Below are 24,860 nucleotides of genomic sequence, written 5' to 3'. Positions count from 1 at the left end.
CGATCCAGTGTACAGGCATGGATGTAACACATGGGAAATATACATAATCAACTACTCTAAATGCAAAGATTATTCATCGTTCAAGTTGATTTGTCCATTTTTTTAAATAACAATGACCCTTTTCACACAAGGCTACATGCTGCCAAATGATAATGTAAGAAAATGCTTAAACGAAATGATACTGTATTACGCCGCAAGTGATGCTATAGGTCACTGGCTGGAATAATATCTTACCAAATCGGGTAAGCAACTACAGCTGTCGGATAGGCCTGTATGTCGGGGAGTAAAATGTATCATTTTTGCCTCTAAAATGTTATGGTAGTAAAAGTGTCTCATCTCATCTTCAACCTCTTGTCCGGGGTCGGGTCGCAGGGGCAGCAGCTTTAGCAGGGGACCCCAAACTTCCCTTTCCCGGGCCACATTAATCAGCTCTAACGGGGGGATCCCGAGGCGAGGTTGTGGGTACAAGTGGCCGAAATGTGTTTTCTCAGGAGGGGGGCTGGAGTCTCTCTTAGAGAGAGGGGGAGAAGTTCAGCCATCCGTGAGGAACTCGGAGTAGAGCCGCTGCTCCTTTGTGTTGAAAGGAGCCAGTTGAGGTGGTTCAGGATCATCTAGTAAGGATGAACCCTGGGCGCCTCCCTAGGGAGGTGTTCCAGGCACGTCCAGCTGGGAGGAGGCCTCGGGGAAGACCCAGGACCAGGTGGAGAGATTATATCTCCACACTGGCCTGGGAACGCCTCGGGATTAGTACAAGTGTAAAGTAGCATAAAGTGAACATACAAGTACAAGTACTGTACCTTGCAAATGTACTTGAGAACAGTACTGAGTACGGCAGAGCCCCCCGGGCAGGAAGAGAGGGAGAGGGAGGAAAAAGTATGTGCTGCTGTTAGATAAAGCTCATGGCTGTTGTTCAAGCAGATGCTCGGCTGCATTTTTTATCTTCTTCTAGATACTTTCAACCCACCTTGAGTAAACCCCTTCATTGCTACTTTCTACTTCTACTTCAATATTGTGATGTTTAATTTCACTGAAATGATTAGAAAATCACAGTTACTGCTTCATTTGCAGATTAAGATTTTACATAGCTCCCTTTGATAGCTGGTAGAGCAGAGGACTGTAGTGCCTGTGTACTGAAATCCTTACGTCACTGGTTCGAATCTGGCTCGAAGGGGCAAACTTTGGCTCCTCCGGTCCGCATGCGAGTGTCCTTGGGCATACTAATGGTATTAGTATCTATAACTACACTCGCTGGCCACTTTATTAGGCACACCTGGTGCTTAAAAACGTCACTGTGGTCTTGTGCTGCTGTTCCCTATCTGCTAGAAAGTAGGTGGTGTTGTGTGCTCACAGATGCTCTCTTGCATTCCTCTGTTGGAACCAGTGGATGAGTTACTGTTGCCTTTCTATCAGCTCCAACCAGTCTGTCCGTTCTCCTCTGACCTCTGGCATCAACGAGGCAGAACTGCCGCTCACTGGATCTTTTCTCTTTTTGGGACCATTCTTTGTAAACCCTAGAGGTGGTTGTGCGTGAAAATCCCAGTAGATCAGCAGTTTGTGAAACCCTCAGAGCAGCCCGTCTGGCCCCAACAACCACGCCACGTTCAAAGTCACTTCAATCACCTTTCTTCCCCGTTCTGATGCTCCCTTTGAACTGCAGCACATCCCCTTCACCGTGTCTACATGCCGGAATGCATTGAGTTGCTGCCATGTGATTGGCTGATTAGAAATTTGCTTTAACGAGCAGCTGGACAGGTGTACCTAATAAAGTGGCCGGTGAGTGTATGTGTTGCATTGTTTTGTGTTGTATTTGCATTGATACCAGCGGTTGCAGTAGTTGTAGTAATTTCCATTCTGGTATAGTAGTAAATGCTTGATTACTAATAGCAGTGGTACTAATAGTAGCAGGATTAACAATAATAGCAGTTCCAGACATTAGAATCAGTATTACTGTAATAACTTTGTTAGACCCATTCATTGTTGTATCAGTTTTATTTTTTCCCGTATTGCTTCATTTACATATTCCACACACAGCTGCAGTGCCATCTAGTGGTTTAACAGCACACACTGCAGGGGGGTCAGCCCTGAACACTGTCCAACACAAGCAGGCAGTGATAGATGGACCTCTGTGCAGCATCTTAACCTTGCTGTTCCACCTCAACAAAGTCATACGAGCTGCTTTGCTCTGATCACATTATGCTCTAATGGCATTGTCAGGCACATGCCAAAAGAGAAAAACTGTATGCACTTTTTCTAATTAGGAAATCTGTCTTGCTTACATAAGCAGGTCTGTCAGGTAGAGAATCAGAAGGTGGTCTTGAAGATAACCTTGGAGAATTAACGTGTTGAGTAAGCAACAGCATAATGCGCGGCAGTACGAGCATTAACATGGAATGGATGAGTCCCTTTGCACTTGTGACAAGCCGCTACACACGAGGAGAATGAAAATGATGTCCTCGAACAGGGTACAGCCATGTTGTACACTCACATGTACATTTATATATTCAAGTGCTGAGTGCGGAGCTGAGGTGGTGGGGAAACTTTGAGGGTCGGCGGTCGACTATCTGCACTTAGTCCCTGCATTCATTTGTATGAGACACTTCACTTGGTGATCGGTATGAATATTCAACAGTTGTTTTAGGACAGCCGCTACGCTTGGCGGCAGTGAATCCGAGCGAGAAAATAAAAGAGGAAAAACAAACAACAGAGTGCATCAGGTACTCTGGCCTAATCTCTCAATAAAGACACCATATGCATCGATTCAAGCGCGAGGGTTCGCAGATAAACTATTAATTTGGATAATTCCATAATCCCCATCTAGTTCATTACTTGAAATTAAGGCTGTAAAACCCTGGAGGCTCACGCCACAGCGATAAAAAAAAGAGTATAAGCCTGAGCTTTTACTCCATGTAAATGCATCAAATCCCAGAGTCTTATCATTCTCCTGCAGCCTTGAAAAACGTCGCTATATTAAAGCTTACAGAGGCTTTCAGAGGCAGAACCTTAGGGTGCATCTTATGTTCATGAAGTTGAGAGCCATAAAAAAGCATCAATGGTACTGTATATTTCAAAGTTATGCTCAAAGCAAGAGGTTCATAAAAATGATACAACCTAAAAGTACAAACTACACACGAACCGAGTGGTGAGTCAGCAGCAGGGCATCGGTCCTCGCCCACCTGTCTGTCAGGCTGTGGGTGAAGACGTCATTGGATGGTCAGATGTCCATCCTGCCGCCGTCACTTTTCAGGGTGATTGCACGCACTTCCCTGCTGTCTTATACTTTTGCCATAGGCAACTGTGATTCACAGCAGGGGGCTAGCCTCAACAGTTCCCCCTCACCATCAAGGCGTCGGTCATACGCTGGGTTTGGGTCAATGAGCTGAGCACCTAGGTAACAGAGAGAGACCAACATATTAGCAGTGGATGTCAACAGGCCAGGAGACTGTTCTGCAAAGGTTGAGAATGTGGGGCAAAGTACTTCCTACTTTGTCCTCTGCTGCATCTTAAGTATAAACAGATTCTGTTATTTGTTCTGTTAACATGTATTAGCTGAAAGTCCTATAAACCAAAGTTGATGGTGGCTGCACTGTTTGAAATTACCTCTTCTAAATTAATCTCTTTAAAGCAACAGAAGAAGTCATTTAAAGTCCCACTCCAGACACGTAAATACTACGTGTCTAGAGTGAATTAGTATTTAAAGTATTTAAAAACTACCCTGCTATGATTAATATTTTGCTTAGAATGGTTTTCCCTCATAGAAAGTGAAAAAAAAAACTCAGGGAAGGGTCTGAAAGCACATTTACTCTTGAGATTTTCTGCATCTGACCCGGCCCCGCCCCCTGCTGCTCGTGTTAGGTTGAGACTTTTCGGTGAGTGCATTCTACTTGCTTCTGCCGATCGCTGACTCTGCCCAAGGGGCTCCATGGAGCAACTCATGGAGCCATGCAGAGGCCATTCAAAATCAATGGATATGACATGACACGCGGGCCGCTCCCGGCAACGTGATTCGGGTGATAAGAACGCTGCGACTAAGTGTTGATTGCATCCATCGCCTCACGGCGTGTCGTTTGAAGTTGAAAAATTAAACTTTTTAAGCGACCAAAGCTGTCATTGTTGCAGTCCTTTGGGGTAACCAGACTGTTCCTATGGATTTAATATAATGGACATAACTATAACATGCCTTTAGGCATCTAGCCTGACAGAAATCCAGAAGAAGAAGCATGCATGGTTACACATTCAAACATGGAAGCTGCCCAGTACAATCAGAATCAGAACTACTTTAATAATCTCAGGGGGATATTATTACTGCAACTGCAAGCGCAACCCCCTGGCCTGTGAGCGCTCTGCTGGCCACTGAGCAGCTCCACTGGAGCGGTAGGGGTTATGAAGGGGTTATCATTACCACCTCAGAGGTGGAAGGGGTGGAAGGGCAAGTGCTGCTTGTTCACCTCTCCACCCAGATTTATCAGGCCGGTCCCAGGGATTGAACCAGCGATCACAAACTCGCTTCTCGAACCTTGAGGCCACCACTCCCTCTTACAAAATTGTCAATGTCGACCATACTGTAATGTCAGGAAGTGGATTTGAAATGTTTGATTATTGCGACCTAATTTTTCTGTGGGGAGCGAAGGGAACACGTGGGTAATGCTGTTGATTCACCCAAAACTATGTTGTTACATTGTGGGTAGAGTTAAAATAGCATCATGGGTAGAGTTAAAATAACATTGTGGGTAGGGTTAAAATAGCATCATGGGTAGAGTTAAAATAACATCATGGGTAGAGTTAAAATAACATTGTGGGTAGGGTTAAAATAGCATCATGGGTAGAGTTAAAATAACATCATGGGTAGAGTTAAAATAACATTGTGGGTAGGGTTAAAATAGCATCATGGGTAGAGTTAAAATAACATCATCCTGAGAATGAGAATGGGTTGTATTTACAAAGCCAGCATACTGACTTCTAAACACAGACCCATTTAGAATTAAAAAAGTGAGCTTTGACCTGTCAAATATGCCGTCAATAAAAGGTTCATAATAAGGATGCCCCATCCCTCAGAGAAATCCATCGACCTAAACCATCACTCCAGTGGGGGACCTATGGTTAGCCATTTAACAGTATTCCCAAACCCCTTCTTTGCTGACATGGCCAGGACCAGTGACCCCCATTTAACACTCCATCGAATGCCTTATTAATTAAGTTAAGAAAATGTCAAGTACTAACCTGCTCATGTACTCTGGGGTCAGTCTCCACTGCATTGGGCTGGGAGGTTTATTAAATATTGTCCATGAATAATTCAGACAGGCAGCATTGAGAGCAGGAAGCTCATTTGAATCTGCTGCTCTGGCATTGACCCCAGACAGCAGAGCTTTTTCAAGGACTGGACATGGTAATATCTGAAAACAGACCTCTCAGCGCAGTCCCTCAAAACAGAGTGTGACGGGACATCAAGTAGGTGACAGTAAATTAATATCATGTCTGGGGAAAATCCATAAGTGTCAAAAAGCAGCAGGTAGCCAATTTTGTGCCTTAAGAGCCATAGTATAACAGCTGCTTTTATGAAATAGTGTGGAAAAATTGGATGCTGACCTGGGCTGACCCGGGGCTGACACCGACCGTGGCATCCAGCTGTTGTTTGGTAAGACCACATTTCACCGCTGCAACGAAGCCTTGGAGGATATCTCCAGCATTGGGTCCCATGACGTGGACACCAACCACGCGCTCCTGTTGGGACAGATTCAAATCAGAGCCGACAATGCAACAATATTAGACTCAAAGAATCCAGTCTGGGTAGTACAGGTGCTGGAGGCTCATACTGTACATACAAAGTGGCAATGGACAACCTTTCTGTTTGAACTCATCATTATGAAATAAATGTTGGTGGTAAGTGCTATAGAATAATGACACCACCAGCGTTTAGATTGGATCCCTAAAAGCCTCGCTTTCGCAATTCCGTCCGCTAATGGGTGAGAACTCACGGACAATTCACTTTACGGCACAAAAGAAGAGGAAAGCGCTTGAGTTGCACTGATACTTGTGAAGGTATAAAATAATAATACAGAGCTTCCACAGTCTGAACTGCAAACTCTTTATTCGACAGTTTCAGCATTATAGTTTTGCTGCTTATGTTATTACTTTTCACAATAAAAGCCCTAGACAAATAATGTTACACAGCATCATTGCTTACCAGAGAGCACTTCACTAAGAGGCAAATCAACAAAACCGCTTACAGATGTTGTCATCAGGTTGCGTGAACGGCGGAGGGTGGAACAACCGGAGTAACTGTGGCTACTCTAAGGTTACCTGGCGGCTGAAAGGATGTCTACGGCTTTGGAGAAACATTCCAATGGTTCTTGATGGTAGCCCAACTGTCTAATACAGGAGAATGACTGGTTTTCCACATCGACTACAACGGCAACCTGTTGGAATGATTCTGGAACACTGAAGCCTTCCCTTTAACCGTCACTGACTAAGATCCCTAATGAGCCCCGCGTGGACAGAGGAAGAGCGATAATATAACCTATATCAGGTCTCTGGTTCAAAAAATTGCTTTGGACAGTCACAGAGCTGCTAGAGGTAGCCATGGTGCTTACGATAACGTTATACGAACAAGTAACTGATTGATCCAGTGAGGCTGACTGGATGGATCTACTTCTTTGGAAACAATGCAGTGTGGCCTATTTTGTTGGTAAAGTTAGCCTTGAGGAAACCAAAAAGTGATTCCTTTCTGGTTGTCTTTGCTACAGCAGCACCAACAATGCCACTTAGAAATGCTGGGGGGAGAGTTGAAAAGTTGTCTATCCCCACTTTAAAGTCTGAATTTGACTCACATCTCATCCCAAATAAATCCCACTTCCAAGTTCAAGTTGAGTCAGAGTCCTTGATTTGTGTTCTAGAGTTACAAAGTTCATGTCTAGGTTGAGTCCCAATTCCTCTGTTCTCAAATGTGAACCCAGATCTGAGTGACCACAGCCCTCTCTGAGTCCTAGTTAGCCAGTGGGAGTCAAGTCCCAAGTCTTCTCAAGTCTGGGCCTCAGTTCCTCAGTATGTGAGTCAACACTGTCTTACCCACGACACATAGTCGTTGAGTGCCAGGTCCTCAGTTCTCAAGTCTGAGCCTGGATCCAAGTCCCTAAGGTCCTGTCCGAGTCAAGTTCCCATGTTCTGCATTAATCGAGTCCCAGTCCTGCACATGCAATCCTAGTCACGAGCTGGTTTATTATAGTTTCCAGGGAACAGGGTTGTGTCCAAGCTGAGATCCAAGTCCTCCCTGTGTGAGTCAGAATCTTAGTTGTCATGTCGCCCCAAGTCCTAAGTTCTAGGCTGAATCCAAGTCACCACACTCACATTTAAAACCACAAAAACGAAGTACATGCTAGGGAATAAAGTGATAGCGAGCAGACTGCATCGATATGAACACAGTTATCATCACTGAGTTGCAATCTGAAATGCAGTTATATCAAGTGGCGCCAAGTCAACTGTGGAAGCAGCTGAAAATATAACAAAGGGGTGGGTGGAGTAATGTGGTGTGAACTATTGCACAATTTGGAGCATTATGACTAAATATCTCCAGAGGAAAAGCAATAAAATGACTTTATAGCTGAAGTGCTGCATATTACACTTATGAAAGTATGTGGGTGCCTTCATTTAGTTTGGCAATAACTATAACACCGTTGCATTGCCTCATTAAATGTTTAGTATTGGATATGATTAGATTGAGATATATAACGTTCTAGTGTACATTTTCTTCTCTTCATATCCCACTATTGTGCTAAGAAAGTTTATCTGCTAAACCTTCTGTCAAACTGTCGACTTGCTGAAGCATCAGTGATGTTTGAAGCTTCGGACGTCATCAGTCACATGGTACTCTTAATTTGACACAAGCTCGGAGACAATGTGTTGAAACAGTGCACTGAATTAAGCTTCCATATCATACGCCCATCTCTACAAAACATTCAAGTTGTGGGCCATGAAACCAAAACAAAGAGCTGGAAGAGCTGGCCCAATTTCCATGAAAATTGGTGGAAGGATGTAGCATGAGCCAAAGAAGAACCCATTAAAGTTCAGGTCGGATCAGAATCAGGAGGCATATACACAAATTATTTTTCTTTCAATAACATTTAGAGTTAGGGCACTTGCGCTGCATTCATGTGGTGACAGAATAATCGGAACAATGTGCCCCCAACTAAATTCACACTGCATTAATATTGTGAGATAGGGTATGCATTGACAGAGGTCTGCCTTCTGAAAAACTATCTTTTGGTTCATCACTACAAGCAACGCCTTTACACATCATTATTATATCCATTGTTAACTTTAAAGTATTGATTAGTGCTGCTTTAAAAAACAAACAAAATCTTACATAGTCAGGGATGTGGCAGATGACTTTCACATAGCAGGAGTTTTTATTCCTGGAAGGAAGTGCCCACTCCAGGGGCCAGTAGGGACTGTGATACACCTGTGAAAGGGAAAACATTTTGAGGTGAGAACTCCTGTTTGTTTGCATATGTATGCTTGTGTGTGTGTGTGTGTGTGTGTGTGTGTGTGTGTGTGTGTGTGTGTGTGTGTGTGTGTGTGTGTGTGTGTGTGTGTGTGTGTGCAACTGTACCTCCACACTGGCTTCTCCAAATGTTAGATTGGCTTTCTCTTCTGACAAACCACAGGCAGCATATTCCATTTGAGTCAGCACAACAGTGGGCACATTGGTGTAATCACACTGAAGGAAACATTATATTAGCTTAAATCAATTCTAGCTTTATTGTATCAGATGCAGTATTTGGCTTACTCACAAGCTTTAAAACATTCTCAAAAAACTAACAATGCTTTAAAAAAATAAAAATAAAACACACCATAGACATGGTCCTTTAATTATGATAAAAATTATACACAAGGGTGCAATAAGTATGTCAAACTGTGTACCAAGATGCAGTCTCCTCTGTAGAGTCGACGTGCCAGCAGTGTCCCAGCATGCACTGAGAGGCCTGTAGTAGAGGGGCGTCCATGCTGCACTGATCCGATGGCGTAAATATGATCAACACTGGTCTGATCGCTCTCGTTCACCAGGATCCTGCCAGTGCTGCACACAGAAAAGCACACAAAACCTTAAACGACACCTGCTGCGCACACACTGAGGTCCAAATGAACGTGGAGAGATTTAACGCACTCCTGGCTGCACTGCACCCCAACACACTCCAAGCCAATGCCACTGGTGACGGCTTTCCTGCCAACGGTGAGCAGCACCTGCACAGAGAGACGTAAAGACACAATCCACCCGGATGTTGTCATTTAATCCACGGGATATTCTCAAAAATGATGATCATCAATCGAACTATTGGAGAGAACTAAAAAAGATACATTAGACATAGATAATGTACCGTGTCAAAGTCTTCCTGTTTAGTTTGGCCTTCCTTGGAGATGATTGTCACTCGGAGTCTCCGCTTTGAAACCTCTGGTGTTGTTGCAGAATCAACTAATCCAAATAAGAAAGAAAAATAATATATAATCAAGACCCACCACAGCGACTTCCTGGTTGATCCAGTACAGAAGTGCCAAAACTGCAGTTCATAATAAGGTTTCATAATAGAGCAGTTTCTCATTGACCCCCATGTTAAACAGGCTGTTTTCACAGCATAATTAAACTTATTTAAGGCCTGGTAGAGGTCTGTATGTTTAGGTCATATCTCCATGACAACACTGAGGAGGGTGAATTTTTTTGTGCCAGGCTAGTTTTTATTTTATTGGATGTTTATGAATAATTAGGCATGGCCTCTTGAGTGACAGCTAGCCTCTGGCCCTCACTTCTCCTCAGAGGTAAACGTCAGCCAGATGGACGTATCTCCCTCCCCCAATGTCACATACAGGCCCTTTTTTGGTGAGAGGCAATGAGGCGGAGTCAAAGTCTGACAAGATGGCGGCTCCCGTAGGCGAGTATGATTCGATCAAGTTCAGAGAACGGACCCCAGCGGGTATGCTACGTCCATTTTTTATACAGTCTATGTATATAATGCACTCAACTATAACTTGCAATTCAAGTAATTGTAATTGTTTATTGATGCCAGCTACAGCCCTAAAGTTGAGACTGCAGTTATACATTCTGACTCTCCAAAAAAGACGTAATTCTTTAAAAAAAAGTACCTCACAAATATATTTTTGAAGAGGCGAGTAATTCCCTAAAACAGCTGGTCTCTGTAGCTTTTAAAAAACGTTACTCAAACAGGCGTTAATAGTGCATCCGTTGGAGACTATTGGTGCTCTTGTGAGTATTTCTGGTAGAGGGAAGGGTCTGAGTCCAAATAAGTAAGAATAATAAGAATATTGTCTTATCCTTTAAGTATCATTTTAATTAAACTATTCACAACATCCTGTATACAGTTTAATATTTTATATCTGATTGTTTCAACTCTACTTACTGGAGCTCCCTTACATTTAAGCAAATTTCAAATGGATGGCATTTTCCTTGGTTACAACATTCACCTGAATTTGAAAGCCTTGGGGTAGATATTTCTCCCTGTTATGCAGTCTGATGTGTTAGGTATCCTTGGAAACACTGGCTTATTGAGTGCAACTCTAAAGACCACCTTCTGTGGGATGATCTAAGTTTGATCTATAAATCATGCAATAGTGGACATCAAAGGGTTTGTGGGCCGAAGTGAAGAAAGTACTCTGATTAATTCCACTATTTGAAAGGGCATTTTAAATGAAAGTACAGTATTATTACCAAATGTACTTTAAGTATTAAAAGTAAAGGTACTCATTATGCTGGTGCCTGTGACTGCTATGTTAGTAAATTACATTATAAGATTGTTAAAACTGCACAAATCTTTTTACTAGTTCTACTTTATATAGTTTAGTCTGTTGGTTCCCAACCTAGGGGTCAGGCACATAGACTGTATAAAAAATGGACGTAGCATAGCCGACTGGGTCTGTTCTATCAACTTGATCCAATTGTACTCTCCTACGGGAGTCCCCATCTTGTCAGACTTTGACTCTGCCTAATTTCCTCTTACCAAAAAAAGGCATGTATGTGACGTTGGGGGGAGGGAGATACGTCCATCTGGCTGAGGTTTACCTCCAAAGAGAAGTTAGGGCCAGCAGCTAACTGTCACTCAAGAGGCCACACCTCTAATTATTCATAAACTTGTCGTAAACTGACAGTTAGCGTTAGCCAAGGAGAAACGTAGCCTTATGGGCGTGCGTTTTTAATGCCGTTGAACTCCTTTCTCTCAGTCCATGGAGTGAATGCTTGGCCTATACTGACTCTGGTTTTTGCTCGTCTCTGGTCACTCAGCTGCTGGGACAAATAAGCAGCAAACTGGCAAACTCGATTTCACCCAGTACCAACCTACAGTAGCTGCACCCAACAATAGACAACCCTGGCAATGCCCAACGCTATTGGCTGCTACAATGTAAACAGAACATGACAGAAAGTCATTGTCGAACCCTTCAAAAGAAATTTAAAATATTAATTCAGACAATATATTTTTTTTTATGGAAAAGCAATACTTTCATTCTGTACCCTCCAAAACATCCCGTGGGTGTATTTTTTTTTTTAAATATAGCTTTTAATAAATATTATACATATTCAACCTTTAAGCACAGTTTAGAGTAAATTGACTTTGTAGTTACTCCCCATCACTGTGGGTTGCACAGATTGACTAAAATCAGTTAAACTGTAAACATTACAAAGTATAACCTTCACATGACCGTATTTAACCTCTTGTATCACACAACTTTTTGGATGGAGTGGATATTTTGTTTTCATAAATCATAATCCTGATAAAATAGGTTTTTGCTATACCTGAGACGACATCCTTACTGCAAGCTTCAGTCTGCTCCACCTAAAAGACACAAGCGAGATTACAAAAATAAAAACATTCCTCTGCAACCTTCCAATTACCTCAGTTGGATCCTGCAGCAAGGGCTTCACTTGATAATCCCACCACTCTGCCTGAATTAAAAGAGGCATTGCAGAGTATGAACGTTAGAAAATGACCTGGTTTTGATAGGATCCCGTCTGAATTAATCCTAGCTTTTTGGTTGCAATAAGGACAATTACTTTTGGATATGATCCAGTATACCATTTTGAACAGCTCTTTTTCCAGAGATGTCAACACTGCAATGATCTTTTTACTGCTCAAAAAAGATAAGATCCCTTGGTTTGTCACATTATCGTGCCCTTTCTTTATTGAATTCAGATGTTAAGTTATATGCAAAGGTGCTTTCTCATCGTCTTGAGCCTTACAAGACTTCTCTTGTGCAACATGCCTGAACAGGTTTCATTAAAACCCGCCTAGCTGCCTCCCCAAATGTTCCCACCCCAGCAGCTGTCTTGTCTTTAGATGCAGAAAAGGCTTTTGACCGTCTGGAGTGGGAATATCTGTGGGAGGTCCTAAGAAATATGGGCTTTGGAGAACATTTTATTTCCCTGATTCAGGTGCTCTATTCTAACCCCACAGCCATGGTATCAACTGGGAAAATCTGCTCTCCCCTTTTTTAAAGTTTCCAAGAGCAGTCGGCAGGGTTGTGTTCTTTCTGCTTTTTTGTTTGTGTAATCCTTAGAACCACTTGCACAGGCTAGACGTCTATCAGAGCACCATGTTACAATAACTCTGTATAACACAGACCCTCATATATCTTTGTATGCCGACGACATTTTGCTTTATCTTGGTAATGCCCCTCAATCTTCTTCAGATCTTTAAAGACTTTGGCAGTTTCTCTGGATATAAAATGAACTGGTCCGAATCAGCCTTTCTACCCCTGAATGAAGAAGCTATGTGCAACTCTTAAGAGATTTCTGGGATCCCCTTTGTGAAACATTTACGTTATTTAGGAATTCAAATGTATTCTTCAGTTAACATGATAACTAAAAAAAATTTGAGCTGTGGAATCAGATCTGGAGGGATGGATTAATATTCCAACCTCTATTCAGTCACGATTTTCTACAGTCAAAATTAATTTTCTTCCTCGGATTAATTTCTTCAGCCTTTTGATTCCTCTCCCACCACCAGTGGGATATTGGGTTAGGCTGAATTCACTGTTAACTTAATTCATTTGGAAAGGCAAACGCCCTCTAATTAAATTCTCCATTTTACAATGTGAAAAATGTGGGAAAATGGGGAAAATGTGATTTTTCGGTGTCCTGGTGTCCTATAGAGGAGAAATTAGTGTTCCAACATAGACTGCAAATTTGGGCCTATAATCTCCCATTTAATCAGCACACTAATAGCAACATAAAAATTCACCAACATTTTCCCTTATTTCATAACTATGACTTACTACTGGGAGGGCGGCATGTTTCATTTTCTTACTGGTCCAATAAAGGGATCCGTATAATCTCAGATATCACAAAAGATTTCAGTCTCCGCTCATTACAGGACATTTAGCAGCAGTTCAACCTAACGACTTCGTATTTCTTCTTCTATCTGCAGCTGAATTCTGCTTTAAATGTCTTAAGAATCCCCTGGGGGCAGAAACTACCATTGCATTCATTGCATTGAATATACTCTTGTATTAGTGCAAGAGGTCTGGTTTCTAAATTGTGTTTTTTGTTGATAAAGGCAACTTTTAAACCTATGCCAATTGATAATGTATGGAGACAAGACTAATCATTAATTTATTCTGATATAAATTGGCCTAGGGTCTGGTCCAATATTTTAATTTCTTCAAGAAACCCTAACCACCAGATGATTCATTATAATTTTGTCTGGAGTACATATTGTTCAGAAAGCCAGACAATCCCCTAACTGTACACTATGCTTCCATGGTATTTAAGAAGATTTTATACATATGATTTGGGAATGTCCAGAGGTTCTTAAATTTTGTAAAAATGTCTATTCATGTCTATCACTAATAATGGAATGTGCTGTAACATGTTTTCCGTTGGTTTTGCTTTTGAATGATGACTCTCTATTAATGTTTTCTTTTTAACAAAGGCAGCAAAAAAGCTGTTGCTTTACGTTGGAAGGCCCCGCTGTCTCCTCAGAGACAGCTATGGCTTCTTGCGTTTTTGGACGTTCTTATCATGGAACAGACGGTTGCAAGATCGCATTGTGCAAAACCAAAGGATTTGAATGTTTTAGTTGATGCTCTGGAGAGGGTAAAATGTATTGTATTATAATACAATAATTATAATACTATAATGTATTATTTGTCTGCAAGTCCTGTGGGTATGTATGTATGAATAAATAAAAATTTGAAAGCACATTTCCTGTGATTTCTGTCTTTAGTCAGTACCTTGGTGAGTGAACAGTGATAAAGGAAGTCCACTCCACTAACGATCATGTGATTTTCTATCTTCTGAGCCGTTTTCTGATCAAACCTAGGGAGTAGGTCAGGTTGCAGCATGACGGTGACCGGCATTCCGAGGCCAACCAGGAAGTCGGCACACTCCAACCCCTCTGCAGACCCGCCTACCACCAGTGTTCGACCTGGGGAGTGAGGTAGAGAAAGGAGATCCTCACTGGGAACAGAGAGAGAAAATGGGCTATTTATATTATACTGTTCTTTTAAGTGAGGCACATGCGGAAACAGAATGTGATGTGTAAGTGCTGGTTGACCTGGTTAGGCAGTACTCTCTGTCTCCAGGTATGCCCAGATAATGAGGTCTGTCTCCTGTAGCGATGACCACGGTCTCTGCTGTGAGACACCTCTTCCTCCCATTCACATCTGTCACCTGATTTAAAAAGAACAAAAAAAAAACACAGCTTACACTGGCGGAAGTAATCCAAGATGGTAATGGCGTAGTGTAGGGTCTCTGGAGAGAGTCCACAGATGCTCCCTGACATTTCTAATAACATTTTGCCATTTGTTTGAAGTTTAACTTAACCAATGAGATTATTTCTGGCTCTAGAGATTAAGCAAACACCACTCTGAATGATGAGGTCAATGCAGGAGTAAACTAAGAGGGCTTAACGAAAATCCCATCATAGATACCTACAGCACAGAAGGATTATGATGATAATATCAGATTTCACCTGTTAAAAATACTGCAACATTAGACAGCTGTATCATCACACATGAATGACCAGGCAGTGTGGCTCTGCTCGACAAACTTTTTTGGTACCAGTATTTTTCTCTTTTTGTTTTCCAATGTGGTGAGTCCCCCTTCAGAGTATGCAGTATTCTCAGATCACCATAGTGATGCTGTGTGCAACTGCTGTGACATTACCTTCAACGAGACACTCACTGAATCCTTTCATTGGCAACCAAACTGAGCAGTGTCTGCACTTCCTCAATTTTACAGCATAGTGTATAGTGCATAGTGCAAAGTGTAGTCTATGCGGTAGTGTATCCCGTAGTGTACAACATAATGTATGGCAGCCATTAAACATATTGTGGTTGTTACTTGACTAAAATGGCGGGTTTGTGCAGGATGTTGGGTGTCACTCTACCTTCTAGTATCGACTCAGCTCACTTGGAACCTTGACTGAAGTGGTTCCAAATATTGTGCTGGGTACTATTCACAACTTTTACCAATTGAAAACCAAAAACAAAACATAATCGGGGGTATGCCCCGCCCACTCATATTGCTTAAAGTGTCACATACCCTCCTTATGTCTGTTTGTCTGCTGTGAAAATCACTTGAAATTATGTTTCAGTAATATGTTAGGATTATTGTCATAATGTTGTGCGCATGCGCCGCGGTGTATGCAGCCTGTTCTAGTCGCTCCTGCTTACTTTTACTTTGTTTTCAATTTTTCTCCTTTTTACTTTATCTTACTTTTTTTTTTTTCTTTTAACATAGTTATTTATTAAGCCTCTCTCTTTAAACATGCTTGTGTGGAGAGTTTTTGTTGTGGCGTTTTTGGTTGAATCGCTGCTTTTACTCCGCCACACGACGGTTGCTCAACAACTCCGCATTGTTTACTCCAGGGATCAGCTGTTAGAGCTGAAGCCGGCCGGCTCGGCTACGGTGAAGGCGGACATCCCTGCTGAACTATGGAGGAAAACACACCGTGGGGGCAGAGGGAAAGGATCGCTACGGCGGAGAAAAGGAGCGAAACACCGGAGACTTATGGAGAGGAAGACATTCAAGCCGTGTCTCCCATCTCTCATCATGGGCAACGTGAGATCACTGGGGAATAAGATGGACGAGCTAACAGCGCTAACCCGGAGTCGTCAGGAATACCGGGAGTGTAGCCTGATGATTTTCTCGGAGTCATGGCTACACGCGGATGTTCCTGACCACAATATTTCCACCGAGGGCTTCCACACTGTCCGGGCTGACAGGGACTGCACTACGAGCGGCAAGCGTAAAGGAGGGGGGCTTGCTGTTTACGTGAACAACAGGTGGTGCAATCCTGGTCACGTTACCATCAAAGACCGCATCTGCAGTCCGGATATTGAACTGTTATCTGTGGGCCTCCGTCCGTACTATTTACCCCGTGAATTCTCACATGCTATCGTTGTGGCTGTTTACATTCCCCCGTCCGCTAACCCAACGTCGGCATGTGACGTCATCCACTCCACAATAGCCAGACTACAGACCGCACACCCGACTGCTCTGATTATAATCTCGGGTGACTTCAACCATGTCTGCATTAAAAAGACACTGCCGAAATTCACCCAGTATGTGACCTGTACAACAAGAGAGGAAAGGACCCTGGACCTGTTGTATGCTAATGTGAAGGACGCATACACCTCCACGTCCCTTCCCCCCCTGGGGAGATCAGATCACAACCTGGTGCTTCTCACCCCCTGCTATGTGCCTCTAGTGAAGAGGCTGCCTGTGACCACAAAGACAGTGAGGACATGGTCAGAGGACTGCTATGAGGCACTGCAGGGCTGTTTTGAGGTGACAGACTGGAATGCACTCTGTGAGCCGCATGGAGAGGACATTGATGGGCTTACTGAATGCATCACAGACTACATAAATTTCTGTGTGGACGGCATTATCCCAGCTCGGACTGTGCGTTGTTACCCAAACAACAAGCCCTGGGTAACCAAAGACATCAAAGCCACTCTGAACCAGAAGAAGAGGGCCTTCAGAGGTGGCAACAGGGAGGAGCTTCGGGACGTTCAGAGGGAGCTTAACAACAAGATCAGAGAGGCTAAGGACAGCTACAGGAGAAAGCTGGAGATGAAACTCCAGCAAAACAACATGAGGGAGGTCTGGAGTGGCATGAAGACCGCAGTACGTGCGCCTGCGTCACTGTGTGTCAGATACAGTGGTTAGCAGCACTGGCGCACCACAAGGGACTGTTCTCTCTCCTTTCCTCTTCACCCTTTACACCACGGACTTCAGCTACCAGACAGAGTCTTGCCATCTTCAGAAGTTTTCTGATGACTCTGCTGTAGTGGGATGTATCAGTAAGGGTGAGGAGGCTGAATACAGGGCTGTGGTTGACAACTTTGTCACATGGTGTGAGCTGAACCACCTGCAGCTCAACACAGCAAAAACCAAAGAGCTGGTGGTGGATCTGAGGAGGACAAAGACACCAGTGACCCCAGTTTCCATCCGGGGGCATAACGTGGACATTGTAGAACACTACAAATATCTGGGGGTGTTCATTGACAATAAACTGGACTGGACTAAGAACACTGAAGTCCTTTACAAGAAGGGACAGAGCCGCCTCTATTTTCTGAGGAGGCGCCGCTCCTTCAACATCTGTCGGACCATGCTGAGGATGTTTTATGAGTCTGTGGTGGCTAGTGCTTTTATGTTTGCTGTAGTGTGCTGGGGCAGCAGACTGAAGGTTGCAGATGCCAACAGACTCAATAAACTGATCAGAAAGGCCAGTGACATTGTGGGGGTGGAGCTGGACACCTTGGCTGCAGTGTCAGACAGGAGGATGCTGTCGAAGGTGCGGGCGATACTGCAGCATGGCTCTCACCCTCTCCACAACACTCTGGCTGAACAGAGGAGCACCTTCAGCCAGAGACTGATTGCTCCTAAATGCACCACTGAGCGCCACAGGAGGTCATTCTTACCTGTGGCCATTAAACTGTACAACTCATCTCTTTAATTATCGGACTCTTGACTACTTAAAAACAAAACAAAACAAAATATAAATATCTGTTCTCATTTCATTTCATTTGCCATAACAACCTAATTGTACAGTGTATATATCTCAGATTGTATTTTCATACTCACTTCAGATTGTTTACTTGATTGTTTATTATTTATTTGTACTGTATTTTATTGGCTATTTTTTAGCTACTTTAGATTTATTTTAATTGTATTTTATTTGAATCTTTACTTTATTTTATTTCTACTTTATTCATCTTTATGGCTTGTTTCTACTGTGCACGGAGCATTGGAACGAAAGAATTTCCCCCCGGGGATCAATAAAGTATTCTGATTCTGATTCTGATGATTCTGATGCCTGGCAAATGGTGTTGTTGGCGATATGTTTGTGGCTTGTTTTGGTTACAAACGAGTGGAGTAAAGTCAAGTCATACCATAAATGGGAAAAATGGCATAATATGACGAATCCAAGTCCCCACCACAGCGACTACCTGGTTGATCCAATATGGAAGTGCCAAAAACTGCAGTTCTCAGAGTGTCCAGTAGGAGTAGTTTGCACAATAGCACAATTTCTTATTGACCCCCATGTTAAAAAGGCTGTTTTCACAGCATAATTAAACCTGTTTAAGGCCTGGTACAAAAAACATTCTAGTCTGTATGTTTAGGTCATATCTCCATGACAACACTGATGGGGTTGAATTGTTTTGTAACAGGCTCGTTTTTATTTTATTGGCGGTTAAAGTTTATGAATAATTAGCTCTGTGATGCTAATTCAATAGCCGCAGTTGCATCATGACTTGCAATACAGCCTAATATCGCTGGCACATACACTAGATGCTAATCTGGAACATTGGGAGGATTCGGGCTGTGAGGGTCGGTGTTTTTACAGTTTATGAGCATGAGACTGTGTTGAATATCAGTTTAAATCATAGATCATAAATGCTGCCTGCACTCCGCTCGGGACAGGGAGTGCCGTGTCTGCCTCCCCCCAACGTCACATCAATGCCCTTATTTGGTACGAGAGAATGAGGAGGAGTCACAGTCTGACAAGATGATGGCTCCAAGAGGCGAATACGATTGGATCAAGTTGAGAGAACGGACCTTGAGGGAGAGGCTACGTCCATTTTTAATATAGTCTATGGACGAATCACGATTCTTGTGGTCCCTATATGGTATCTCTGTATACGCTGTAGCCCAGAAGAACAGTTACATTCTGCAGCTGCAGTCAGCTGCAGTACAGCCTCTGGCGAAGCTATGGCAGCTATATGTGATGGCTTCATAGCTAAGCTGTGACCACTCTTCTCAAGAAATGCAGTCGTCAAGATTTAGGCCTCAAGACTTTTTTAAATTGTGCTTCATCAAGACATTTTAAACGTGCTTTCAATTACTTTAATGCCTAGTTTACACTTTTCGCCACAGTTTTTGGAGCTCCCTCACAAATGCCACAGATCAGAGACAAACCAGCATTGGCTCGGCGCTCGCAAGGCAGCGAGACTCACAATTACAAACGAACAATCTTAGCTTGAGCTCTTTTTGACCCCTTTAAAGTCATAATCCATAAGATTTGAGATATTTGTTTCTAGCGTTCTCTTTGGCGGTAAGATGGCATTGCAGTCGGGCCTCTGGGACCTCATCTCACGGAGTTCCTTCCTCAGCCTCTTTGAAAATTTCCTTTCCTAGACAAACAACCAGTCCAGTTGTTTTTGACTGAAATTGCTTTGAGGATAACGATGACCTGGACGAATGAGAACATTCACAGGCTCAGCCTCTTTTGTTCTTTCAGAGCCCTCCACCTTGTCACATTCACAGTCGTTATGCTTCTTGATTATTTGCCCTTCTTCACTTTGATTAGTTTCTTTTTCTTTGGACTGGAAGTTGAACGGTCTTGAAATGATCTTGCGGCGGTCACACATTAGAGCGAGCCTAATTCAGAAGTTGGAAGTTCCCGATTTCTGTTTACCATGAAACGCAGCATTCGCTTCAGTGACAAGCTCCAACAGGGCTATTTCGTGTCTATTAGTGACATAAAAAGTGTCACTAATGGAGCGCTGCATTTGAATTTTGCGCAGGAATGTTGCCGAGGACACTCAAATGTGTTACTGGGCAAAGCAGCAAACACAAGCTCTTTCATTAGTGGGTCATTTTAACTGATAAATAGTAACTTAAAAGACAATTAACTTGATGAAAATCTAATGGATTATAACTTTAAATCCTCCCTGTCTGTACTATTTTTCCCCAAATATGAATTTTCAGTCTCTGTACAACTGAGCATGGGAAGGCAAGGGATAAAGTCAAACTGCAGGATTGAAAATCATCAGTCTATGGGGATCTTTGTTGCATTAATTAATAAATGATCTACTGAATACCTTCTAGCTGATGCTGAAATTCCTGAAAATGTATGAATAACAATAACAACTGTAACATTTTTGATAAGACCTAGCAAAAATTCCATCACAGTCCTGGAATACGCATTTCTGAAGAATCAAGACAGTAAGTGTTCACCTCCACTGTGTGGGGCCCGACAAACTCCCCACGAGCATTGAGGTAAAAGACTCCACAGCTCTTCAGCTCCCTCTTCAACTCCAAACTGCGAGTCTTCACCTGCTCCTGCACCTCCTTCATCAGCTCACTCCAGCCGTGAGACACTGAGATGAAGCAAACGTACCTGTTACATGTGGCTCGAAGTTGATTTTGGCACATTTATTATTCCTGCTTTGTTTGAAGAATTGACTTCAAATGTGGATCATAAATTTTGATTTAATTTAAAGCTTTGAATTATAAATAGTTTAGAAATAGTCAAGCATTTACTTACCATGCTTATTCAACCTCCAGCCATATTTCTGAGAGTCTTTAATGGCTTTTCCCAGCAGAGATGCCTGTTGGAGAAATTTCCGGATGCTGTCCGTGTTGAGACTGGAACCTCCCAGTTCTGGAGGAAAGGAGAGGACAAAAGAAAAAAGAAAGAAGAGTGTATGAAATATAACACACCTGCAAAACTGGAGAAGAGAAGAGTTTCATAATCAGCATGTGAATTAAACACTCACCCCTCTTGGTGCCTCTTAGAGAGGGAGCCACGAGGTCAAGGATCAGCACCTTTCTCCTCAACCCCGCCGCCTCCTGACGGAGCGAGAGAAGAGAAAAACAGATTCAATGAGAGCGACAGAGTCAGGCAGCAAAGAGAAAGAGAGGGAAATTAAATATTGAAACGGGTTAAGCATGTGTCCTCCTCAACAATCCCAGCTCCTGCCCCCTCATCTCATTTCTACTTTCCTCAAGAGCTGCTCATAGATCATCCCATTACCATAAAGACCATTAATATGATAATTATCTGAGCGTTGCTTAAAGTGTGCGTTCACTGACCAGATTAGCAGTAATTATGAGGGGGAGTTAGTGCAGTGTCCTCTAACCACTCGGAGTGGAGCAGGAGTTACAGCTGGATGCATACAGAGGAACTAAAAACTGGGGCTGGGTGATAACTCTAAAATATTTGATCCCTATAAAGGTAATTTCATATCTGTGTAACGATATACCACACCGGCCACTTTATTAGGTACACCTGTCCAACTGCTCGTTAACGCAAATGTCTAATCAGCCAATCACATGGCAGCAACTCAATGCATTCAGGCATGTAGACAAGGTGAAGAGGATGTGCTGCAGTTCAAAGAACGGGGAAGAAAGGTGATTGAAGTGACTTTGAACGTGGCGTGGTTGTTGGTGCCAGACGGGCTGCTCTGAGTATTTCACAAACTGCTGATCTACTGGGATTTTCACGCACAACCATCTCTAGGGTTTGCAGAGAATGGTCCCAAAAAGAGAAAAGATCCAGTGAGCGGCAGTTCTGTGGGCGTAAATGCCTTGATGATGCCAGAGGTAACTCAAATATCCACTGGTTACAACAGAGGAATGCAGGAGAGCATCTGTGAACACACAACACGTCGAACCTTGAGGCGTATTGGCTTCAGCAGAAGAACCCCACACCGGTGCCACTCCTGTCAGCTAAAAACAGGAAACTGAGGCTACAATTCGCACCGGCTCACCAAAAACGTTGCCTGGTCTGATGAGTCTTGGTTTCTGCTGCAACATTGGTTCAGGCTGGTGGTGGTGTAACGGTGTGGGGGATATTTTTTTTGGCACACTTTGGGCCCATTAGTACCAATTGAGCATCGTCAACGCCACAGCCTACCTGAGTATTGTTGCTGACCCCAGTGGACCCATCTTCTGATACTACTTCCAGCAGGAGAACACTCCATATCATAAAGAGCGAATTATCTCAGACTGGTTTCTTGAACATGACGATGAGTTCACTGTACTCAAATGGCTCCACAGTCACCAGATCTCAGTCCAATAGAGCACCTTTGGGATGTGGTGGAACGGGAGATTGGCATCATGGACGTGCAGCTGACAAATCTGCAGCAACTGCGAGAAGCTGTCATGTCAATATGGACCAAGCTCTCTGAGGAATGTTTCCAGAACCTTGGTGAATCTGTGCCACGAAGGATTAAAGACGTTCTGAAGGCAAAAGGGGGTCCAACACGGTACTAGCCAGGTGTACCTGATAAAGTGGCCGGTGAGGGTATATCACAATGTAGCATGTTCTCTGGTAAATAAAGAGTCTACATGAAATAACCACATGGTACAGCTTATTTTTCTCTACTCCTGTGTGAATTAAATAGTTGACCAATGAAAAGTATTTTCAAAGAATGCTGGAATTGACCAATCAGAACGGATTATTCAACAAATAATGTGTAATAAAAAAAATGTAATTTATAGACGCTTTAAAAATCTTTACACAATCAAAGACAGTGATGTCTCTTGTCAAAATACCTATCATGTCAAGGAGGGGTGATATAAATCGTATTTAATAATGAGCAGAGAGGCTTTTTACAGCTACATTCTTGACACATTATCCCCTTAACGCTTTTATGTAAATTTGTATTTTCTATCATCTTTCTTTCATTTTATTTATTTATTTTTCCACATTTTTCTCCGATATTTGTTCCTTCCTTTTATCATTCCATTTCCTTTTCTGTTTATTATGTTTTGGTTGCTTCCCTAGGTACTTGCACCATTTATCATATTGTTGTCACCTGTGCCCAATGATTACTTCATCGTTTCCAAAATGCTATGGCTGCCGTTACAATAAAAAACGGACGATAACAGATTCCTGAAACACAAAAATGCTGTCTTCCAATGTCTTGTTTTGACTCAATGCTAGTCCAAACCAAGACATGTTTCATTTATTTCCATAACAAAGCAAAGCGACAAAAATATAAAATAAATAGTTGCAAAGCAGCAGTGGATAAACAAATGCTTGTGGGAGCAAATAAGTGTGTACAGATTCAACCTTTGCTTTGCCTCTAATACTGTATCTATGTAAAGAGTGTACATATGTATAAGAACACATGATAACATTCTCTTGGCCATGCTTTCTGCCATTACTCCTTTTCTCAAAGCTAGCAAAAATAGAACAAAAGAAAAGTCGAAAGCAAAAAAATGCTGAATAGTATTAAACCATTATAGTAGTACTGAACTGTAAGGATTAAACTTACCTTTGCAACAGCCAGGCCTCCTGCCCCCCCTCCAATAACCAGCAGGTCATAGTCATAAGGCCCCATTGGAGGCCCGGTTGGCGGGTCCATGCTTTACTGCTGCAAGTCTGGACACTGAGAACTAGACTCTGGTGTTAGTCCTAGAAGCAGGGACACACAAAAACAAAAGCACAAACATTCAGTGTGAAGGGACTTTGGACTCTGAGCTCTTGTGGCTGCAGGCTCGATGTGGATTGCACTGAATGAAGTCCACTGACAGGCATTTTTAAATGTTGACACTTGACCTGTAAAAACATGTACGGCAACATTCAAAACGTGTGATTAGTTATACAAGTTGCGGATGTTTGTTTTTGTGCTTCCTGTCAGAATTGGAAAAGAAACATTCATCAGCATACATATGGTGTACAGTGAAAATTAACTGACACACACACACACACACACATATATACACACACACATATGTGTATATATATATATATATACAGTATATATATATGTGTGTGTATGTACATATGTATATATATATATATATATATGTATATATATATACACACACACCCACTTATTATTATTATTATTATTATTGTTAGTAGTAGTAGTAGTAGTATTTCCATGGTAACCGGGCGACATCTTGTGGCGACACCCTTGAATATCAAGTTTCAGTGTGTGAAGGGCTTTTTATAGTCTATGGTGGAAGCCTTGGTAAACAGGGTTTAGGAACACACAATACGAATCAAAACACAGCACATAAACATAATAAACTATCGGAACCCTACACATACATTTGCCAATACACGTTTTTGATGTCGGGGAAAGCTGTTCGTGATGACACAGCTTACCTTATTTTTGTCCAAAGTGACTGAGGTGCAACGTTAGTACATTTCTGAACAGTTTTATATACATAACTCGCTTCGTTGAACTTGATAAGCTCTACGGGTATTCAGTCCTTCGGTGTAGCACTTTCAAACTGAAGTATTTGCAGAAACAAGTTGGCATTTTGCTTAAAAGAACATCACCAGATGGAGGGTAAAGAAGCTGTTGGGGGAACTTCTGGGACAGAAGAGATGCATTCCCGTGCAGCCATGCATGTAGGAATTATCACTGACAACGCGATCACGACCGGAAGACGTTGCTCTGAAAGTGCTGATTGCATGTGTGTAATTTCAGAATGCATTGAGTCTTTTCCTGACCTTGATAAGCCTTTTTATTAAAAAAAATAAGTCTGCTTGAATACACATTTTGAAACATTTTACACTCGTATGCATTCACTCGACCACACAGGATATGTTCCAATGCTGCATTTGCTTTAAATCTGTGATGTAGGAGCTTGCGAGGCGTCCCTGAACGCAGCA

At 42.5% G+C, this 24,860-nt stretch overlaps 1 protein-coding gene across 1 annotated transcript; it reads right to left on the bottom strand.

The window, feature by feature from the left end:
• Nucleotides 1-1,986: 1,986 nt before the first annotated feature.
• LOC310962747 (thioredoxin reductase 1, cytoplasmic-like) lies at nt 1,987-24,537 on the bottom strand. The gene is made up of 15 exons (XM_083935304.1): nt 24,348-24,537; nt 23,509-23,648; nt 21,004-21,076; nt 20,772-20,888; nt 20,462-20,604; nt 14,550-14,665; nt 14,227-14,452; nt 11,792-11,831; nt 9,369-9,463; nt 9,158-9,234; nt 8,914-9,070; nt 8,603-8,710; nt 8,357-8,452; nt 5,584-5,718; nt 1,987-3,384 (listed from the first exon to the last, which is right to left on the bottom strand). The coding sequence occupies exons 2-15, from the start codon at nt 23,596-23,598 to the stop codon at nt 3,319-3,321; spliced, it is 1,539 nt and encodes a 512-aa protein (XP_083791430.1). The 5' UTR covers nt 23,599-23,648; nt 24,348-24,537; the 3' UTR covers nt 1,987-3,318.
• Nucleotides 24,538-24,860: the final 323 nt, after the last annotated feature.

The sequence above is a fragment of the Echiichthys vipera genome (assembly GCF_963691815.1).
Source record: "Echiichthys vipera genome assembly, chromosome: 20".
NCBI classification, from domain to species: domain Eukaryota; kingdom Metazoa; phylum Chordata; class Actinopteri; order Perciformes; family Trachinidae; genus Echiichthys; species Echiichthys vipera.
This window is presented reverse-complemented; position numbering and strand designations above follow the sequence as displayed.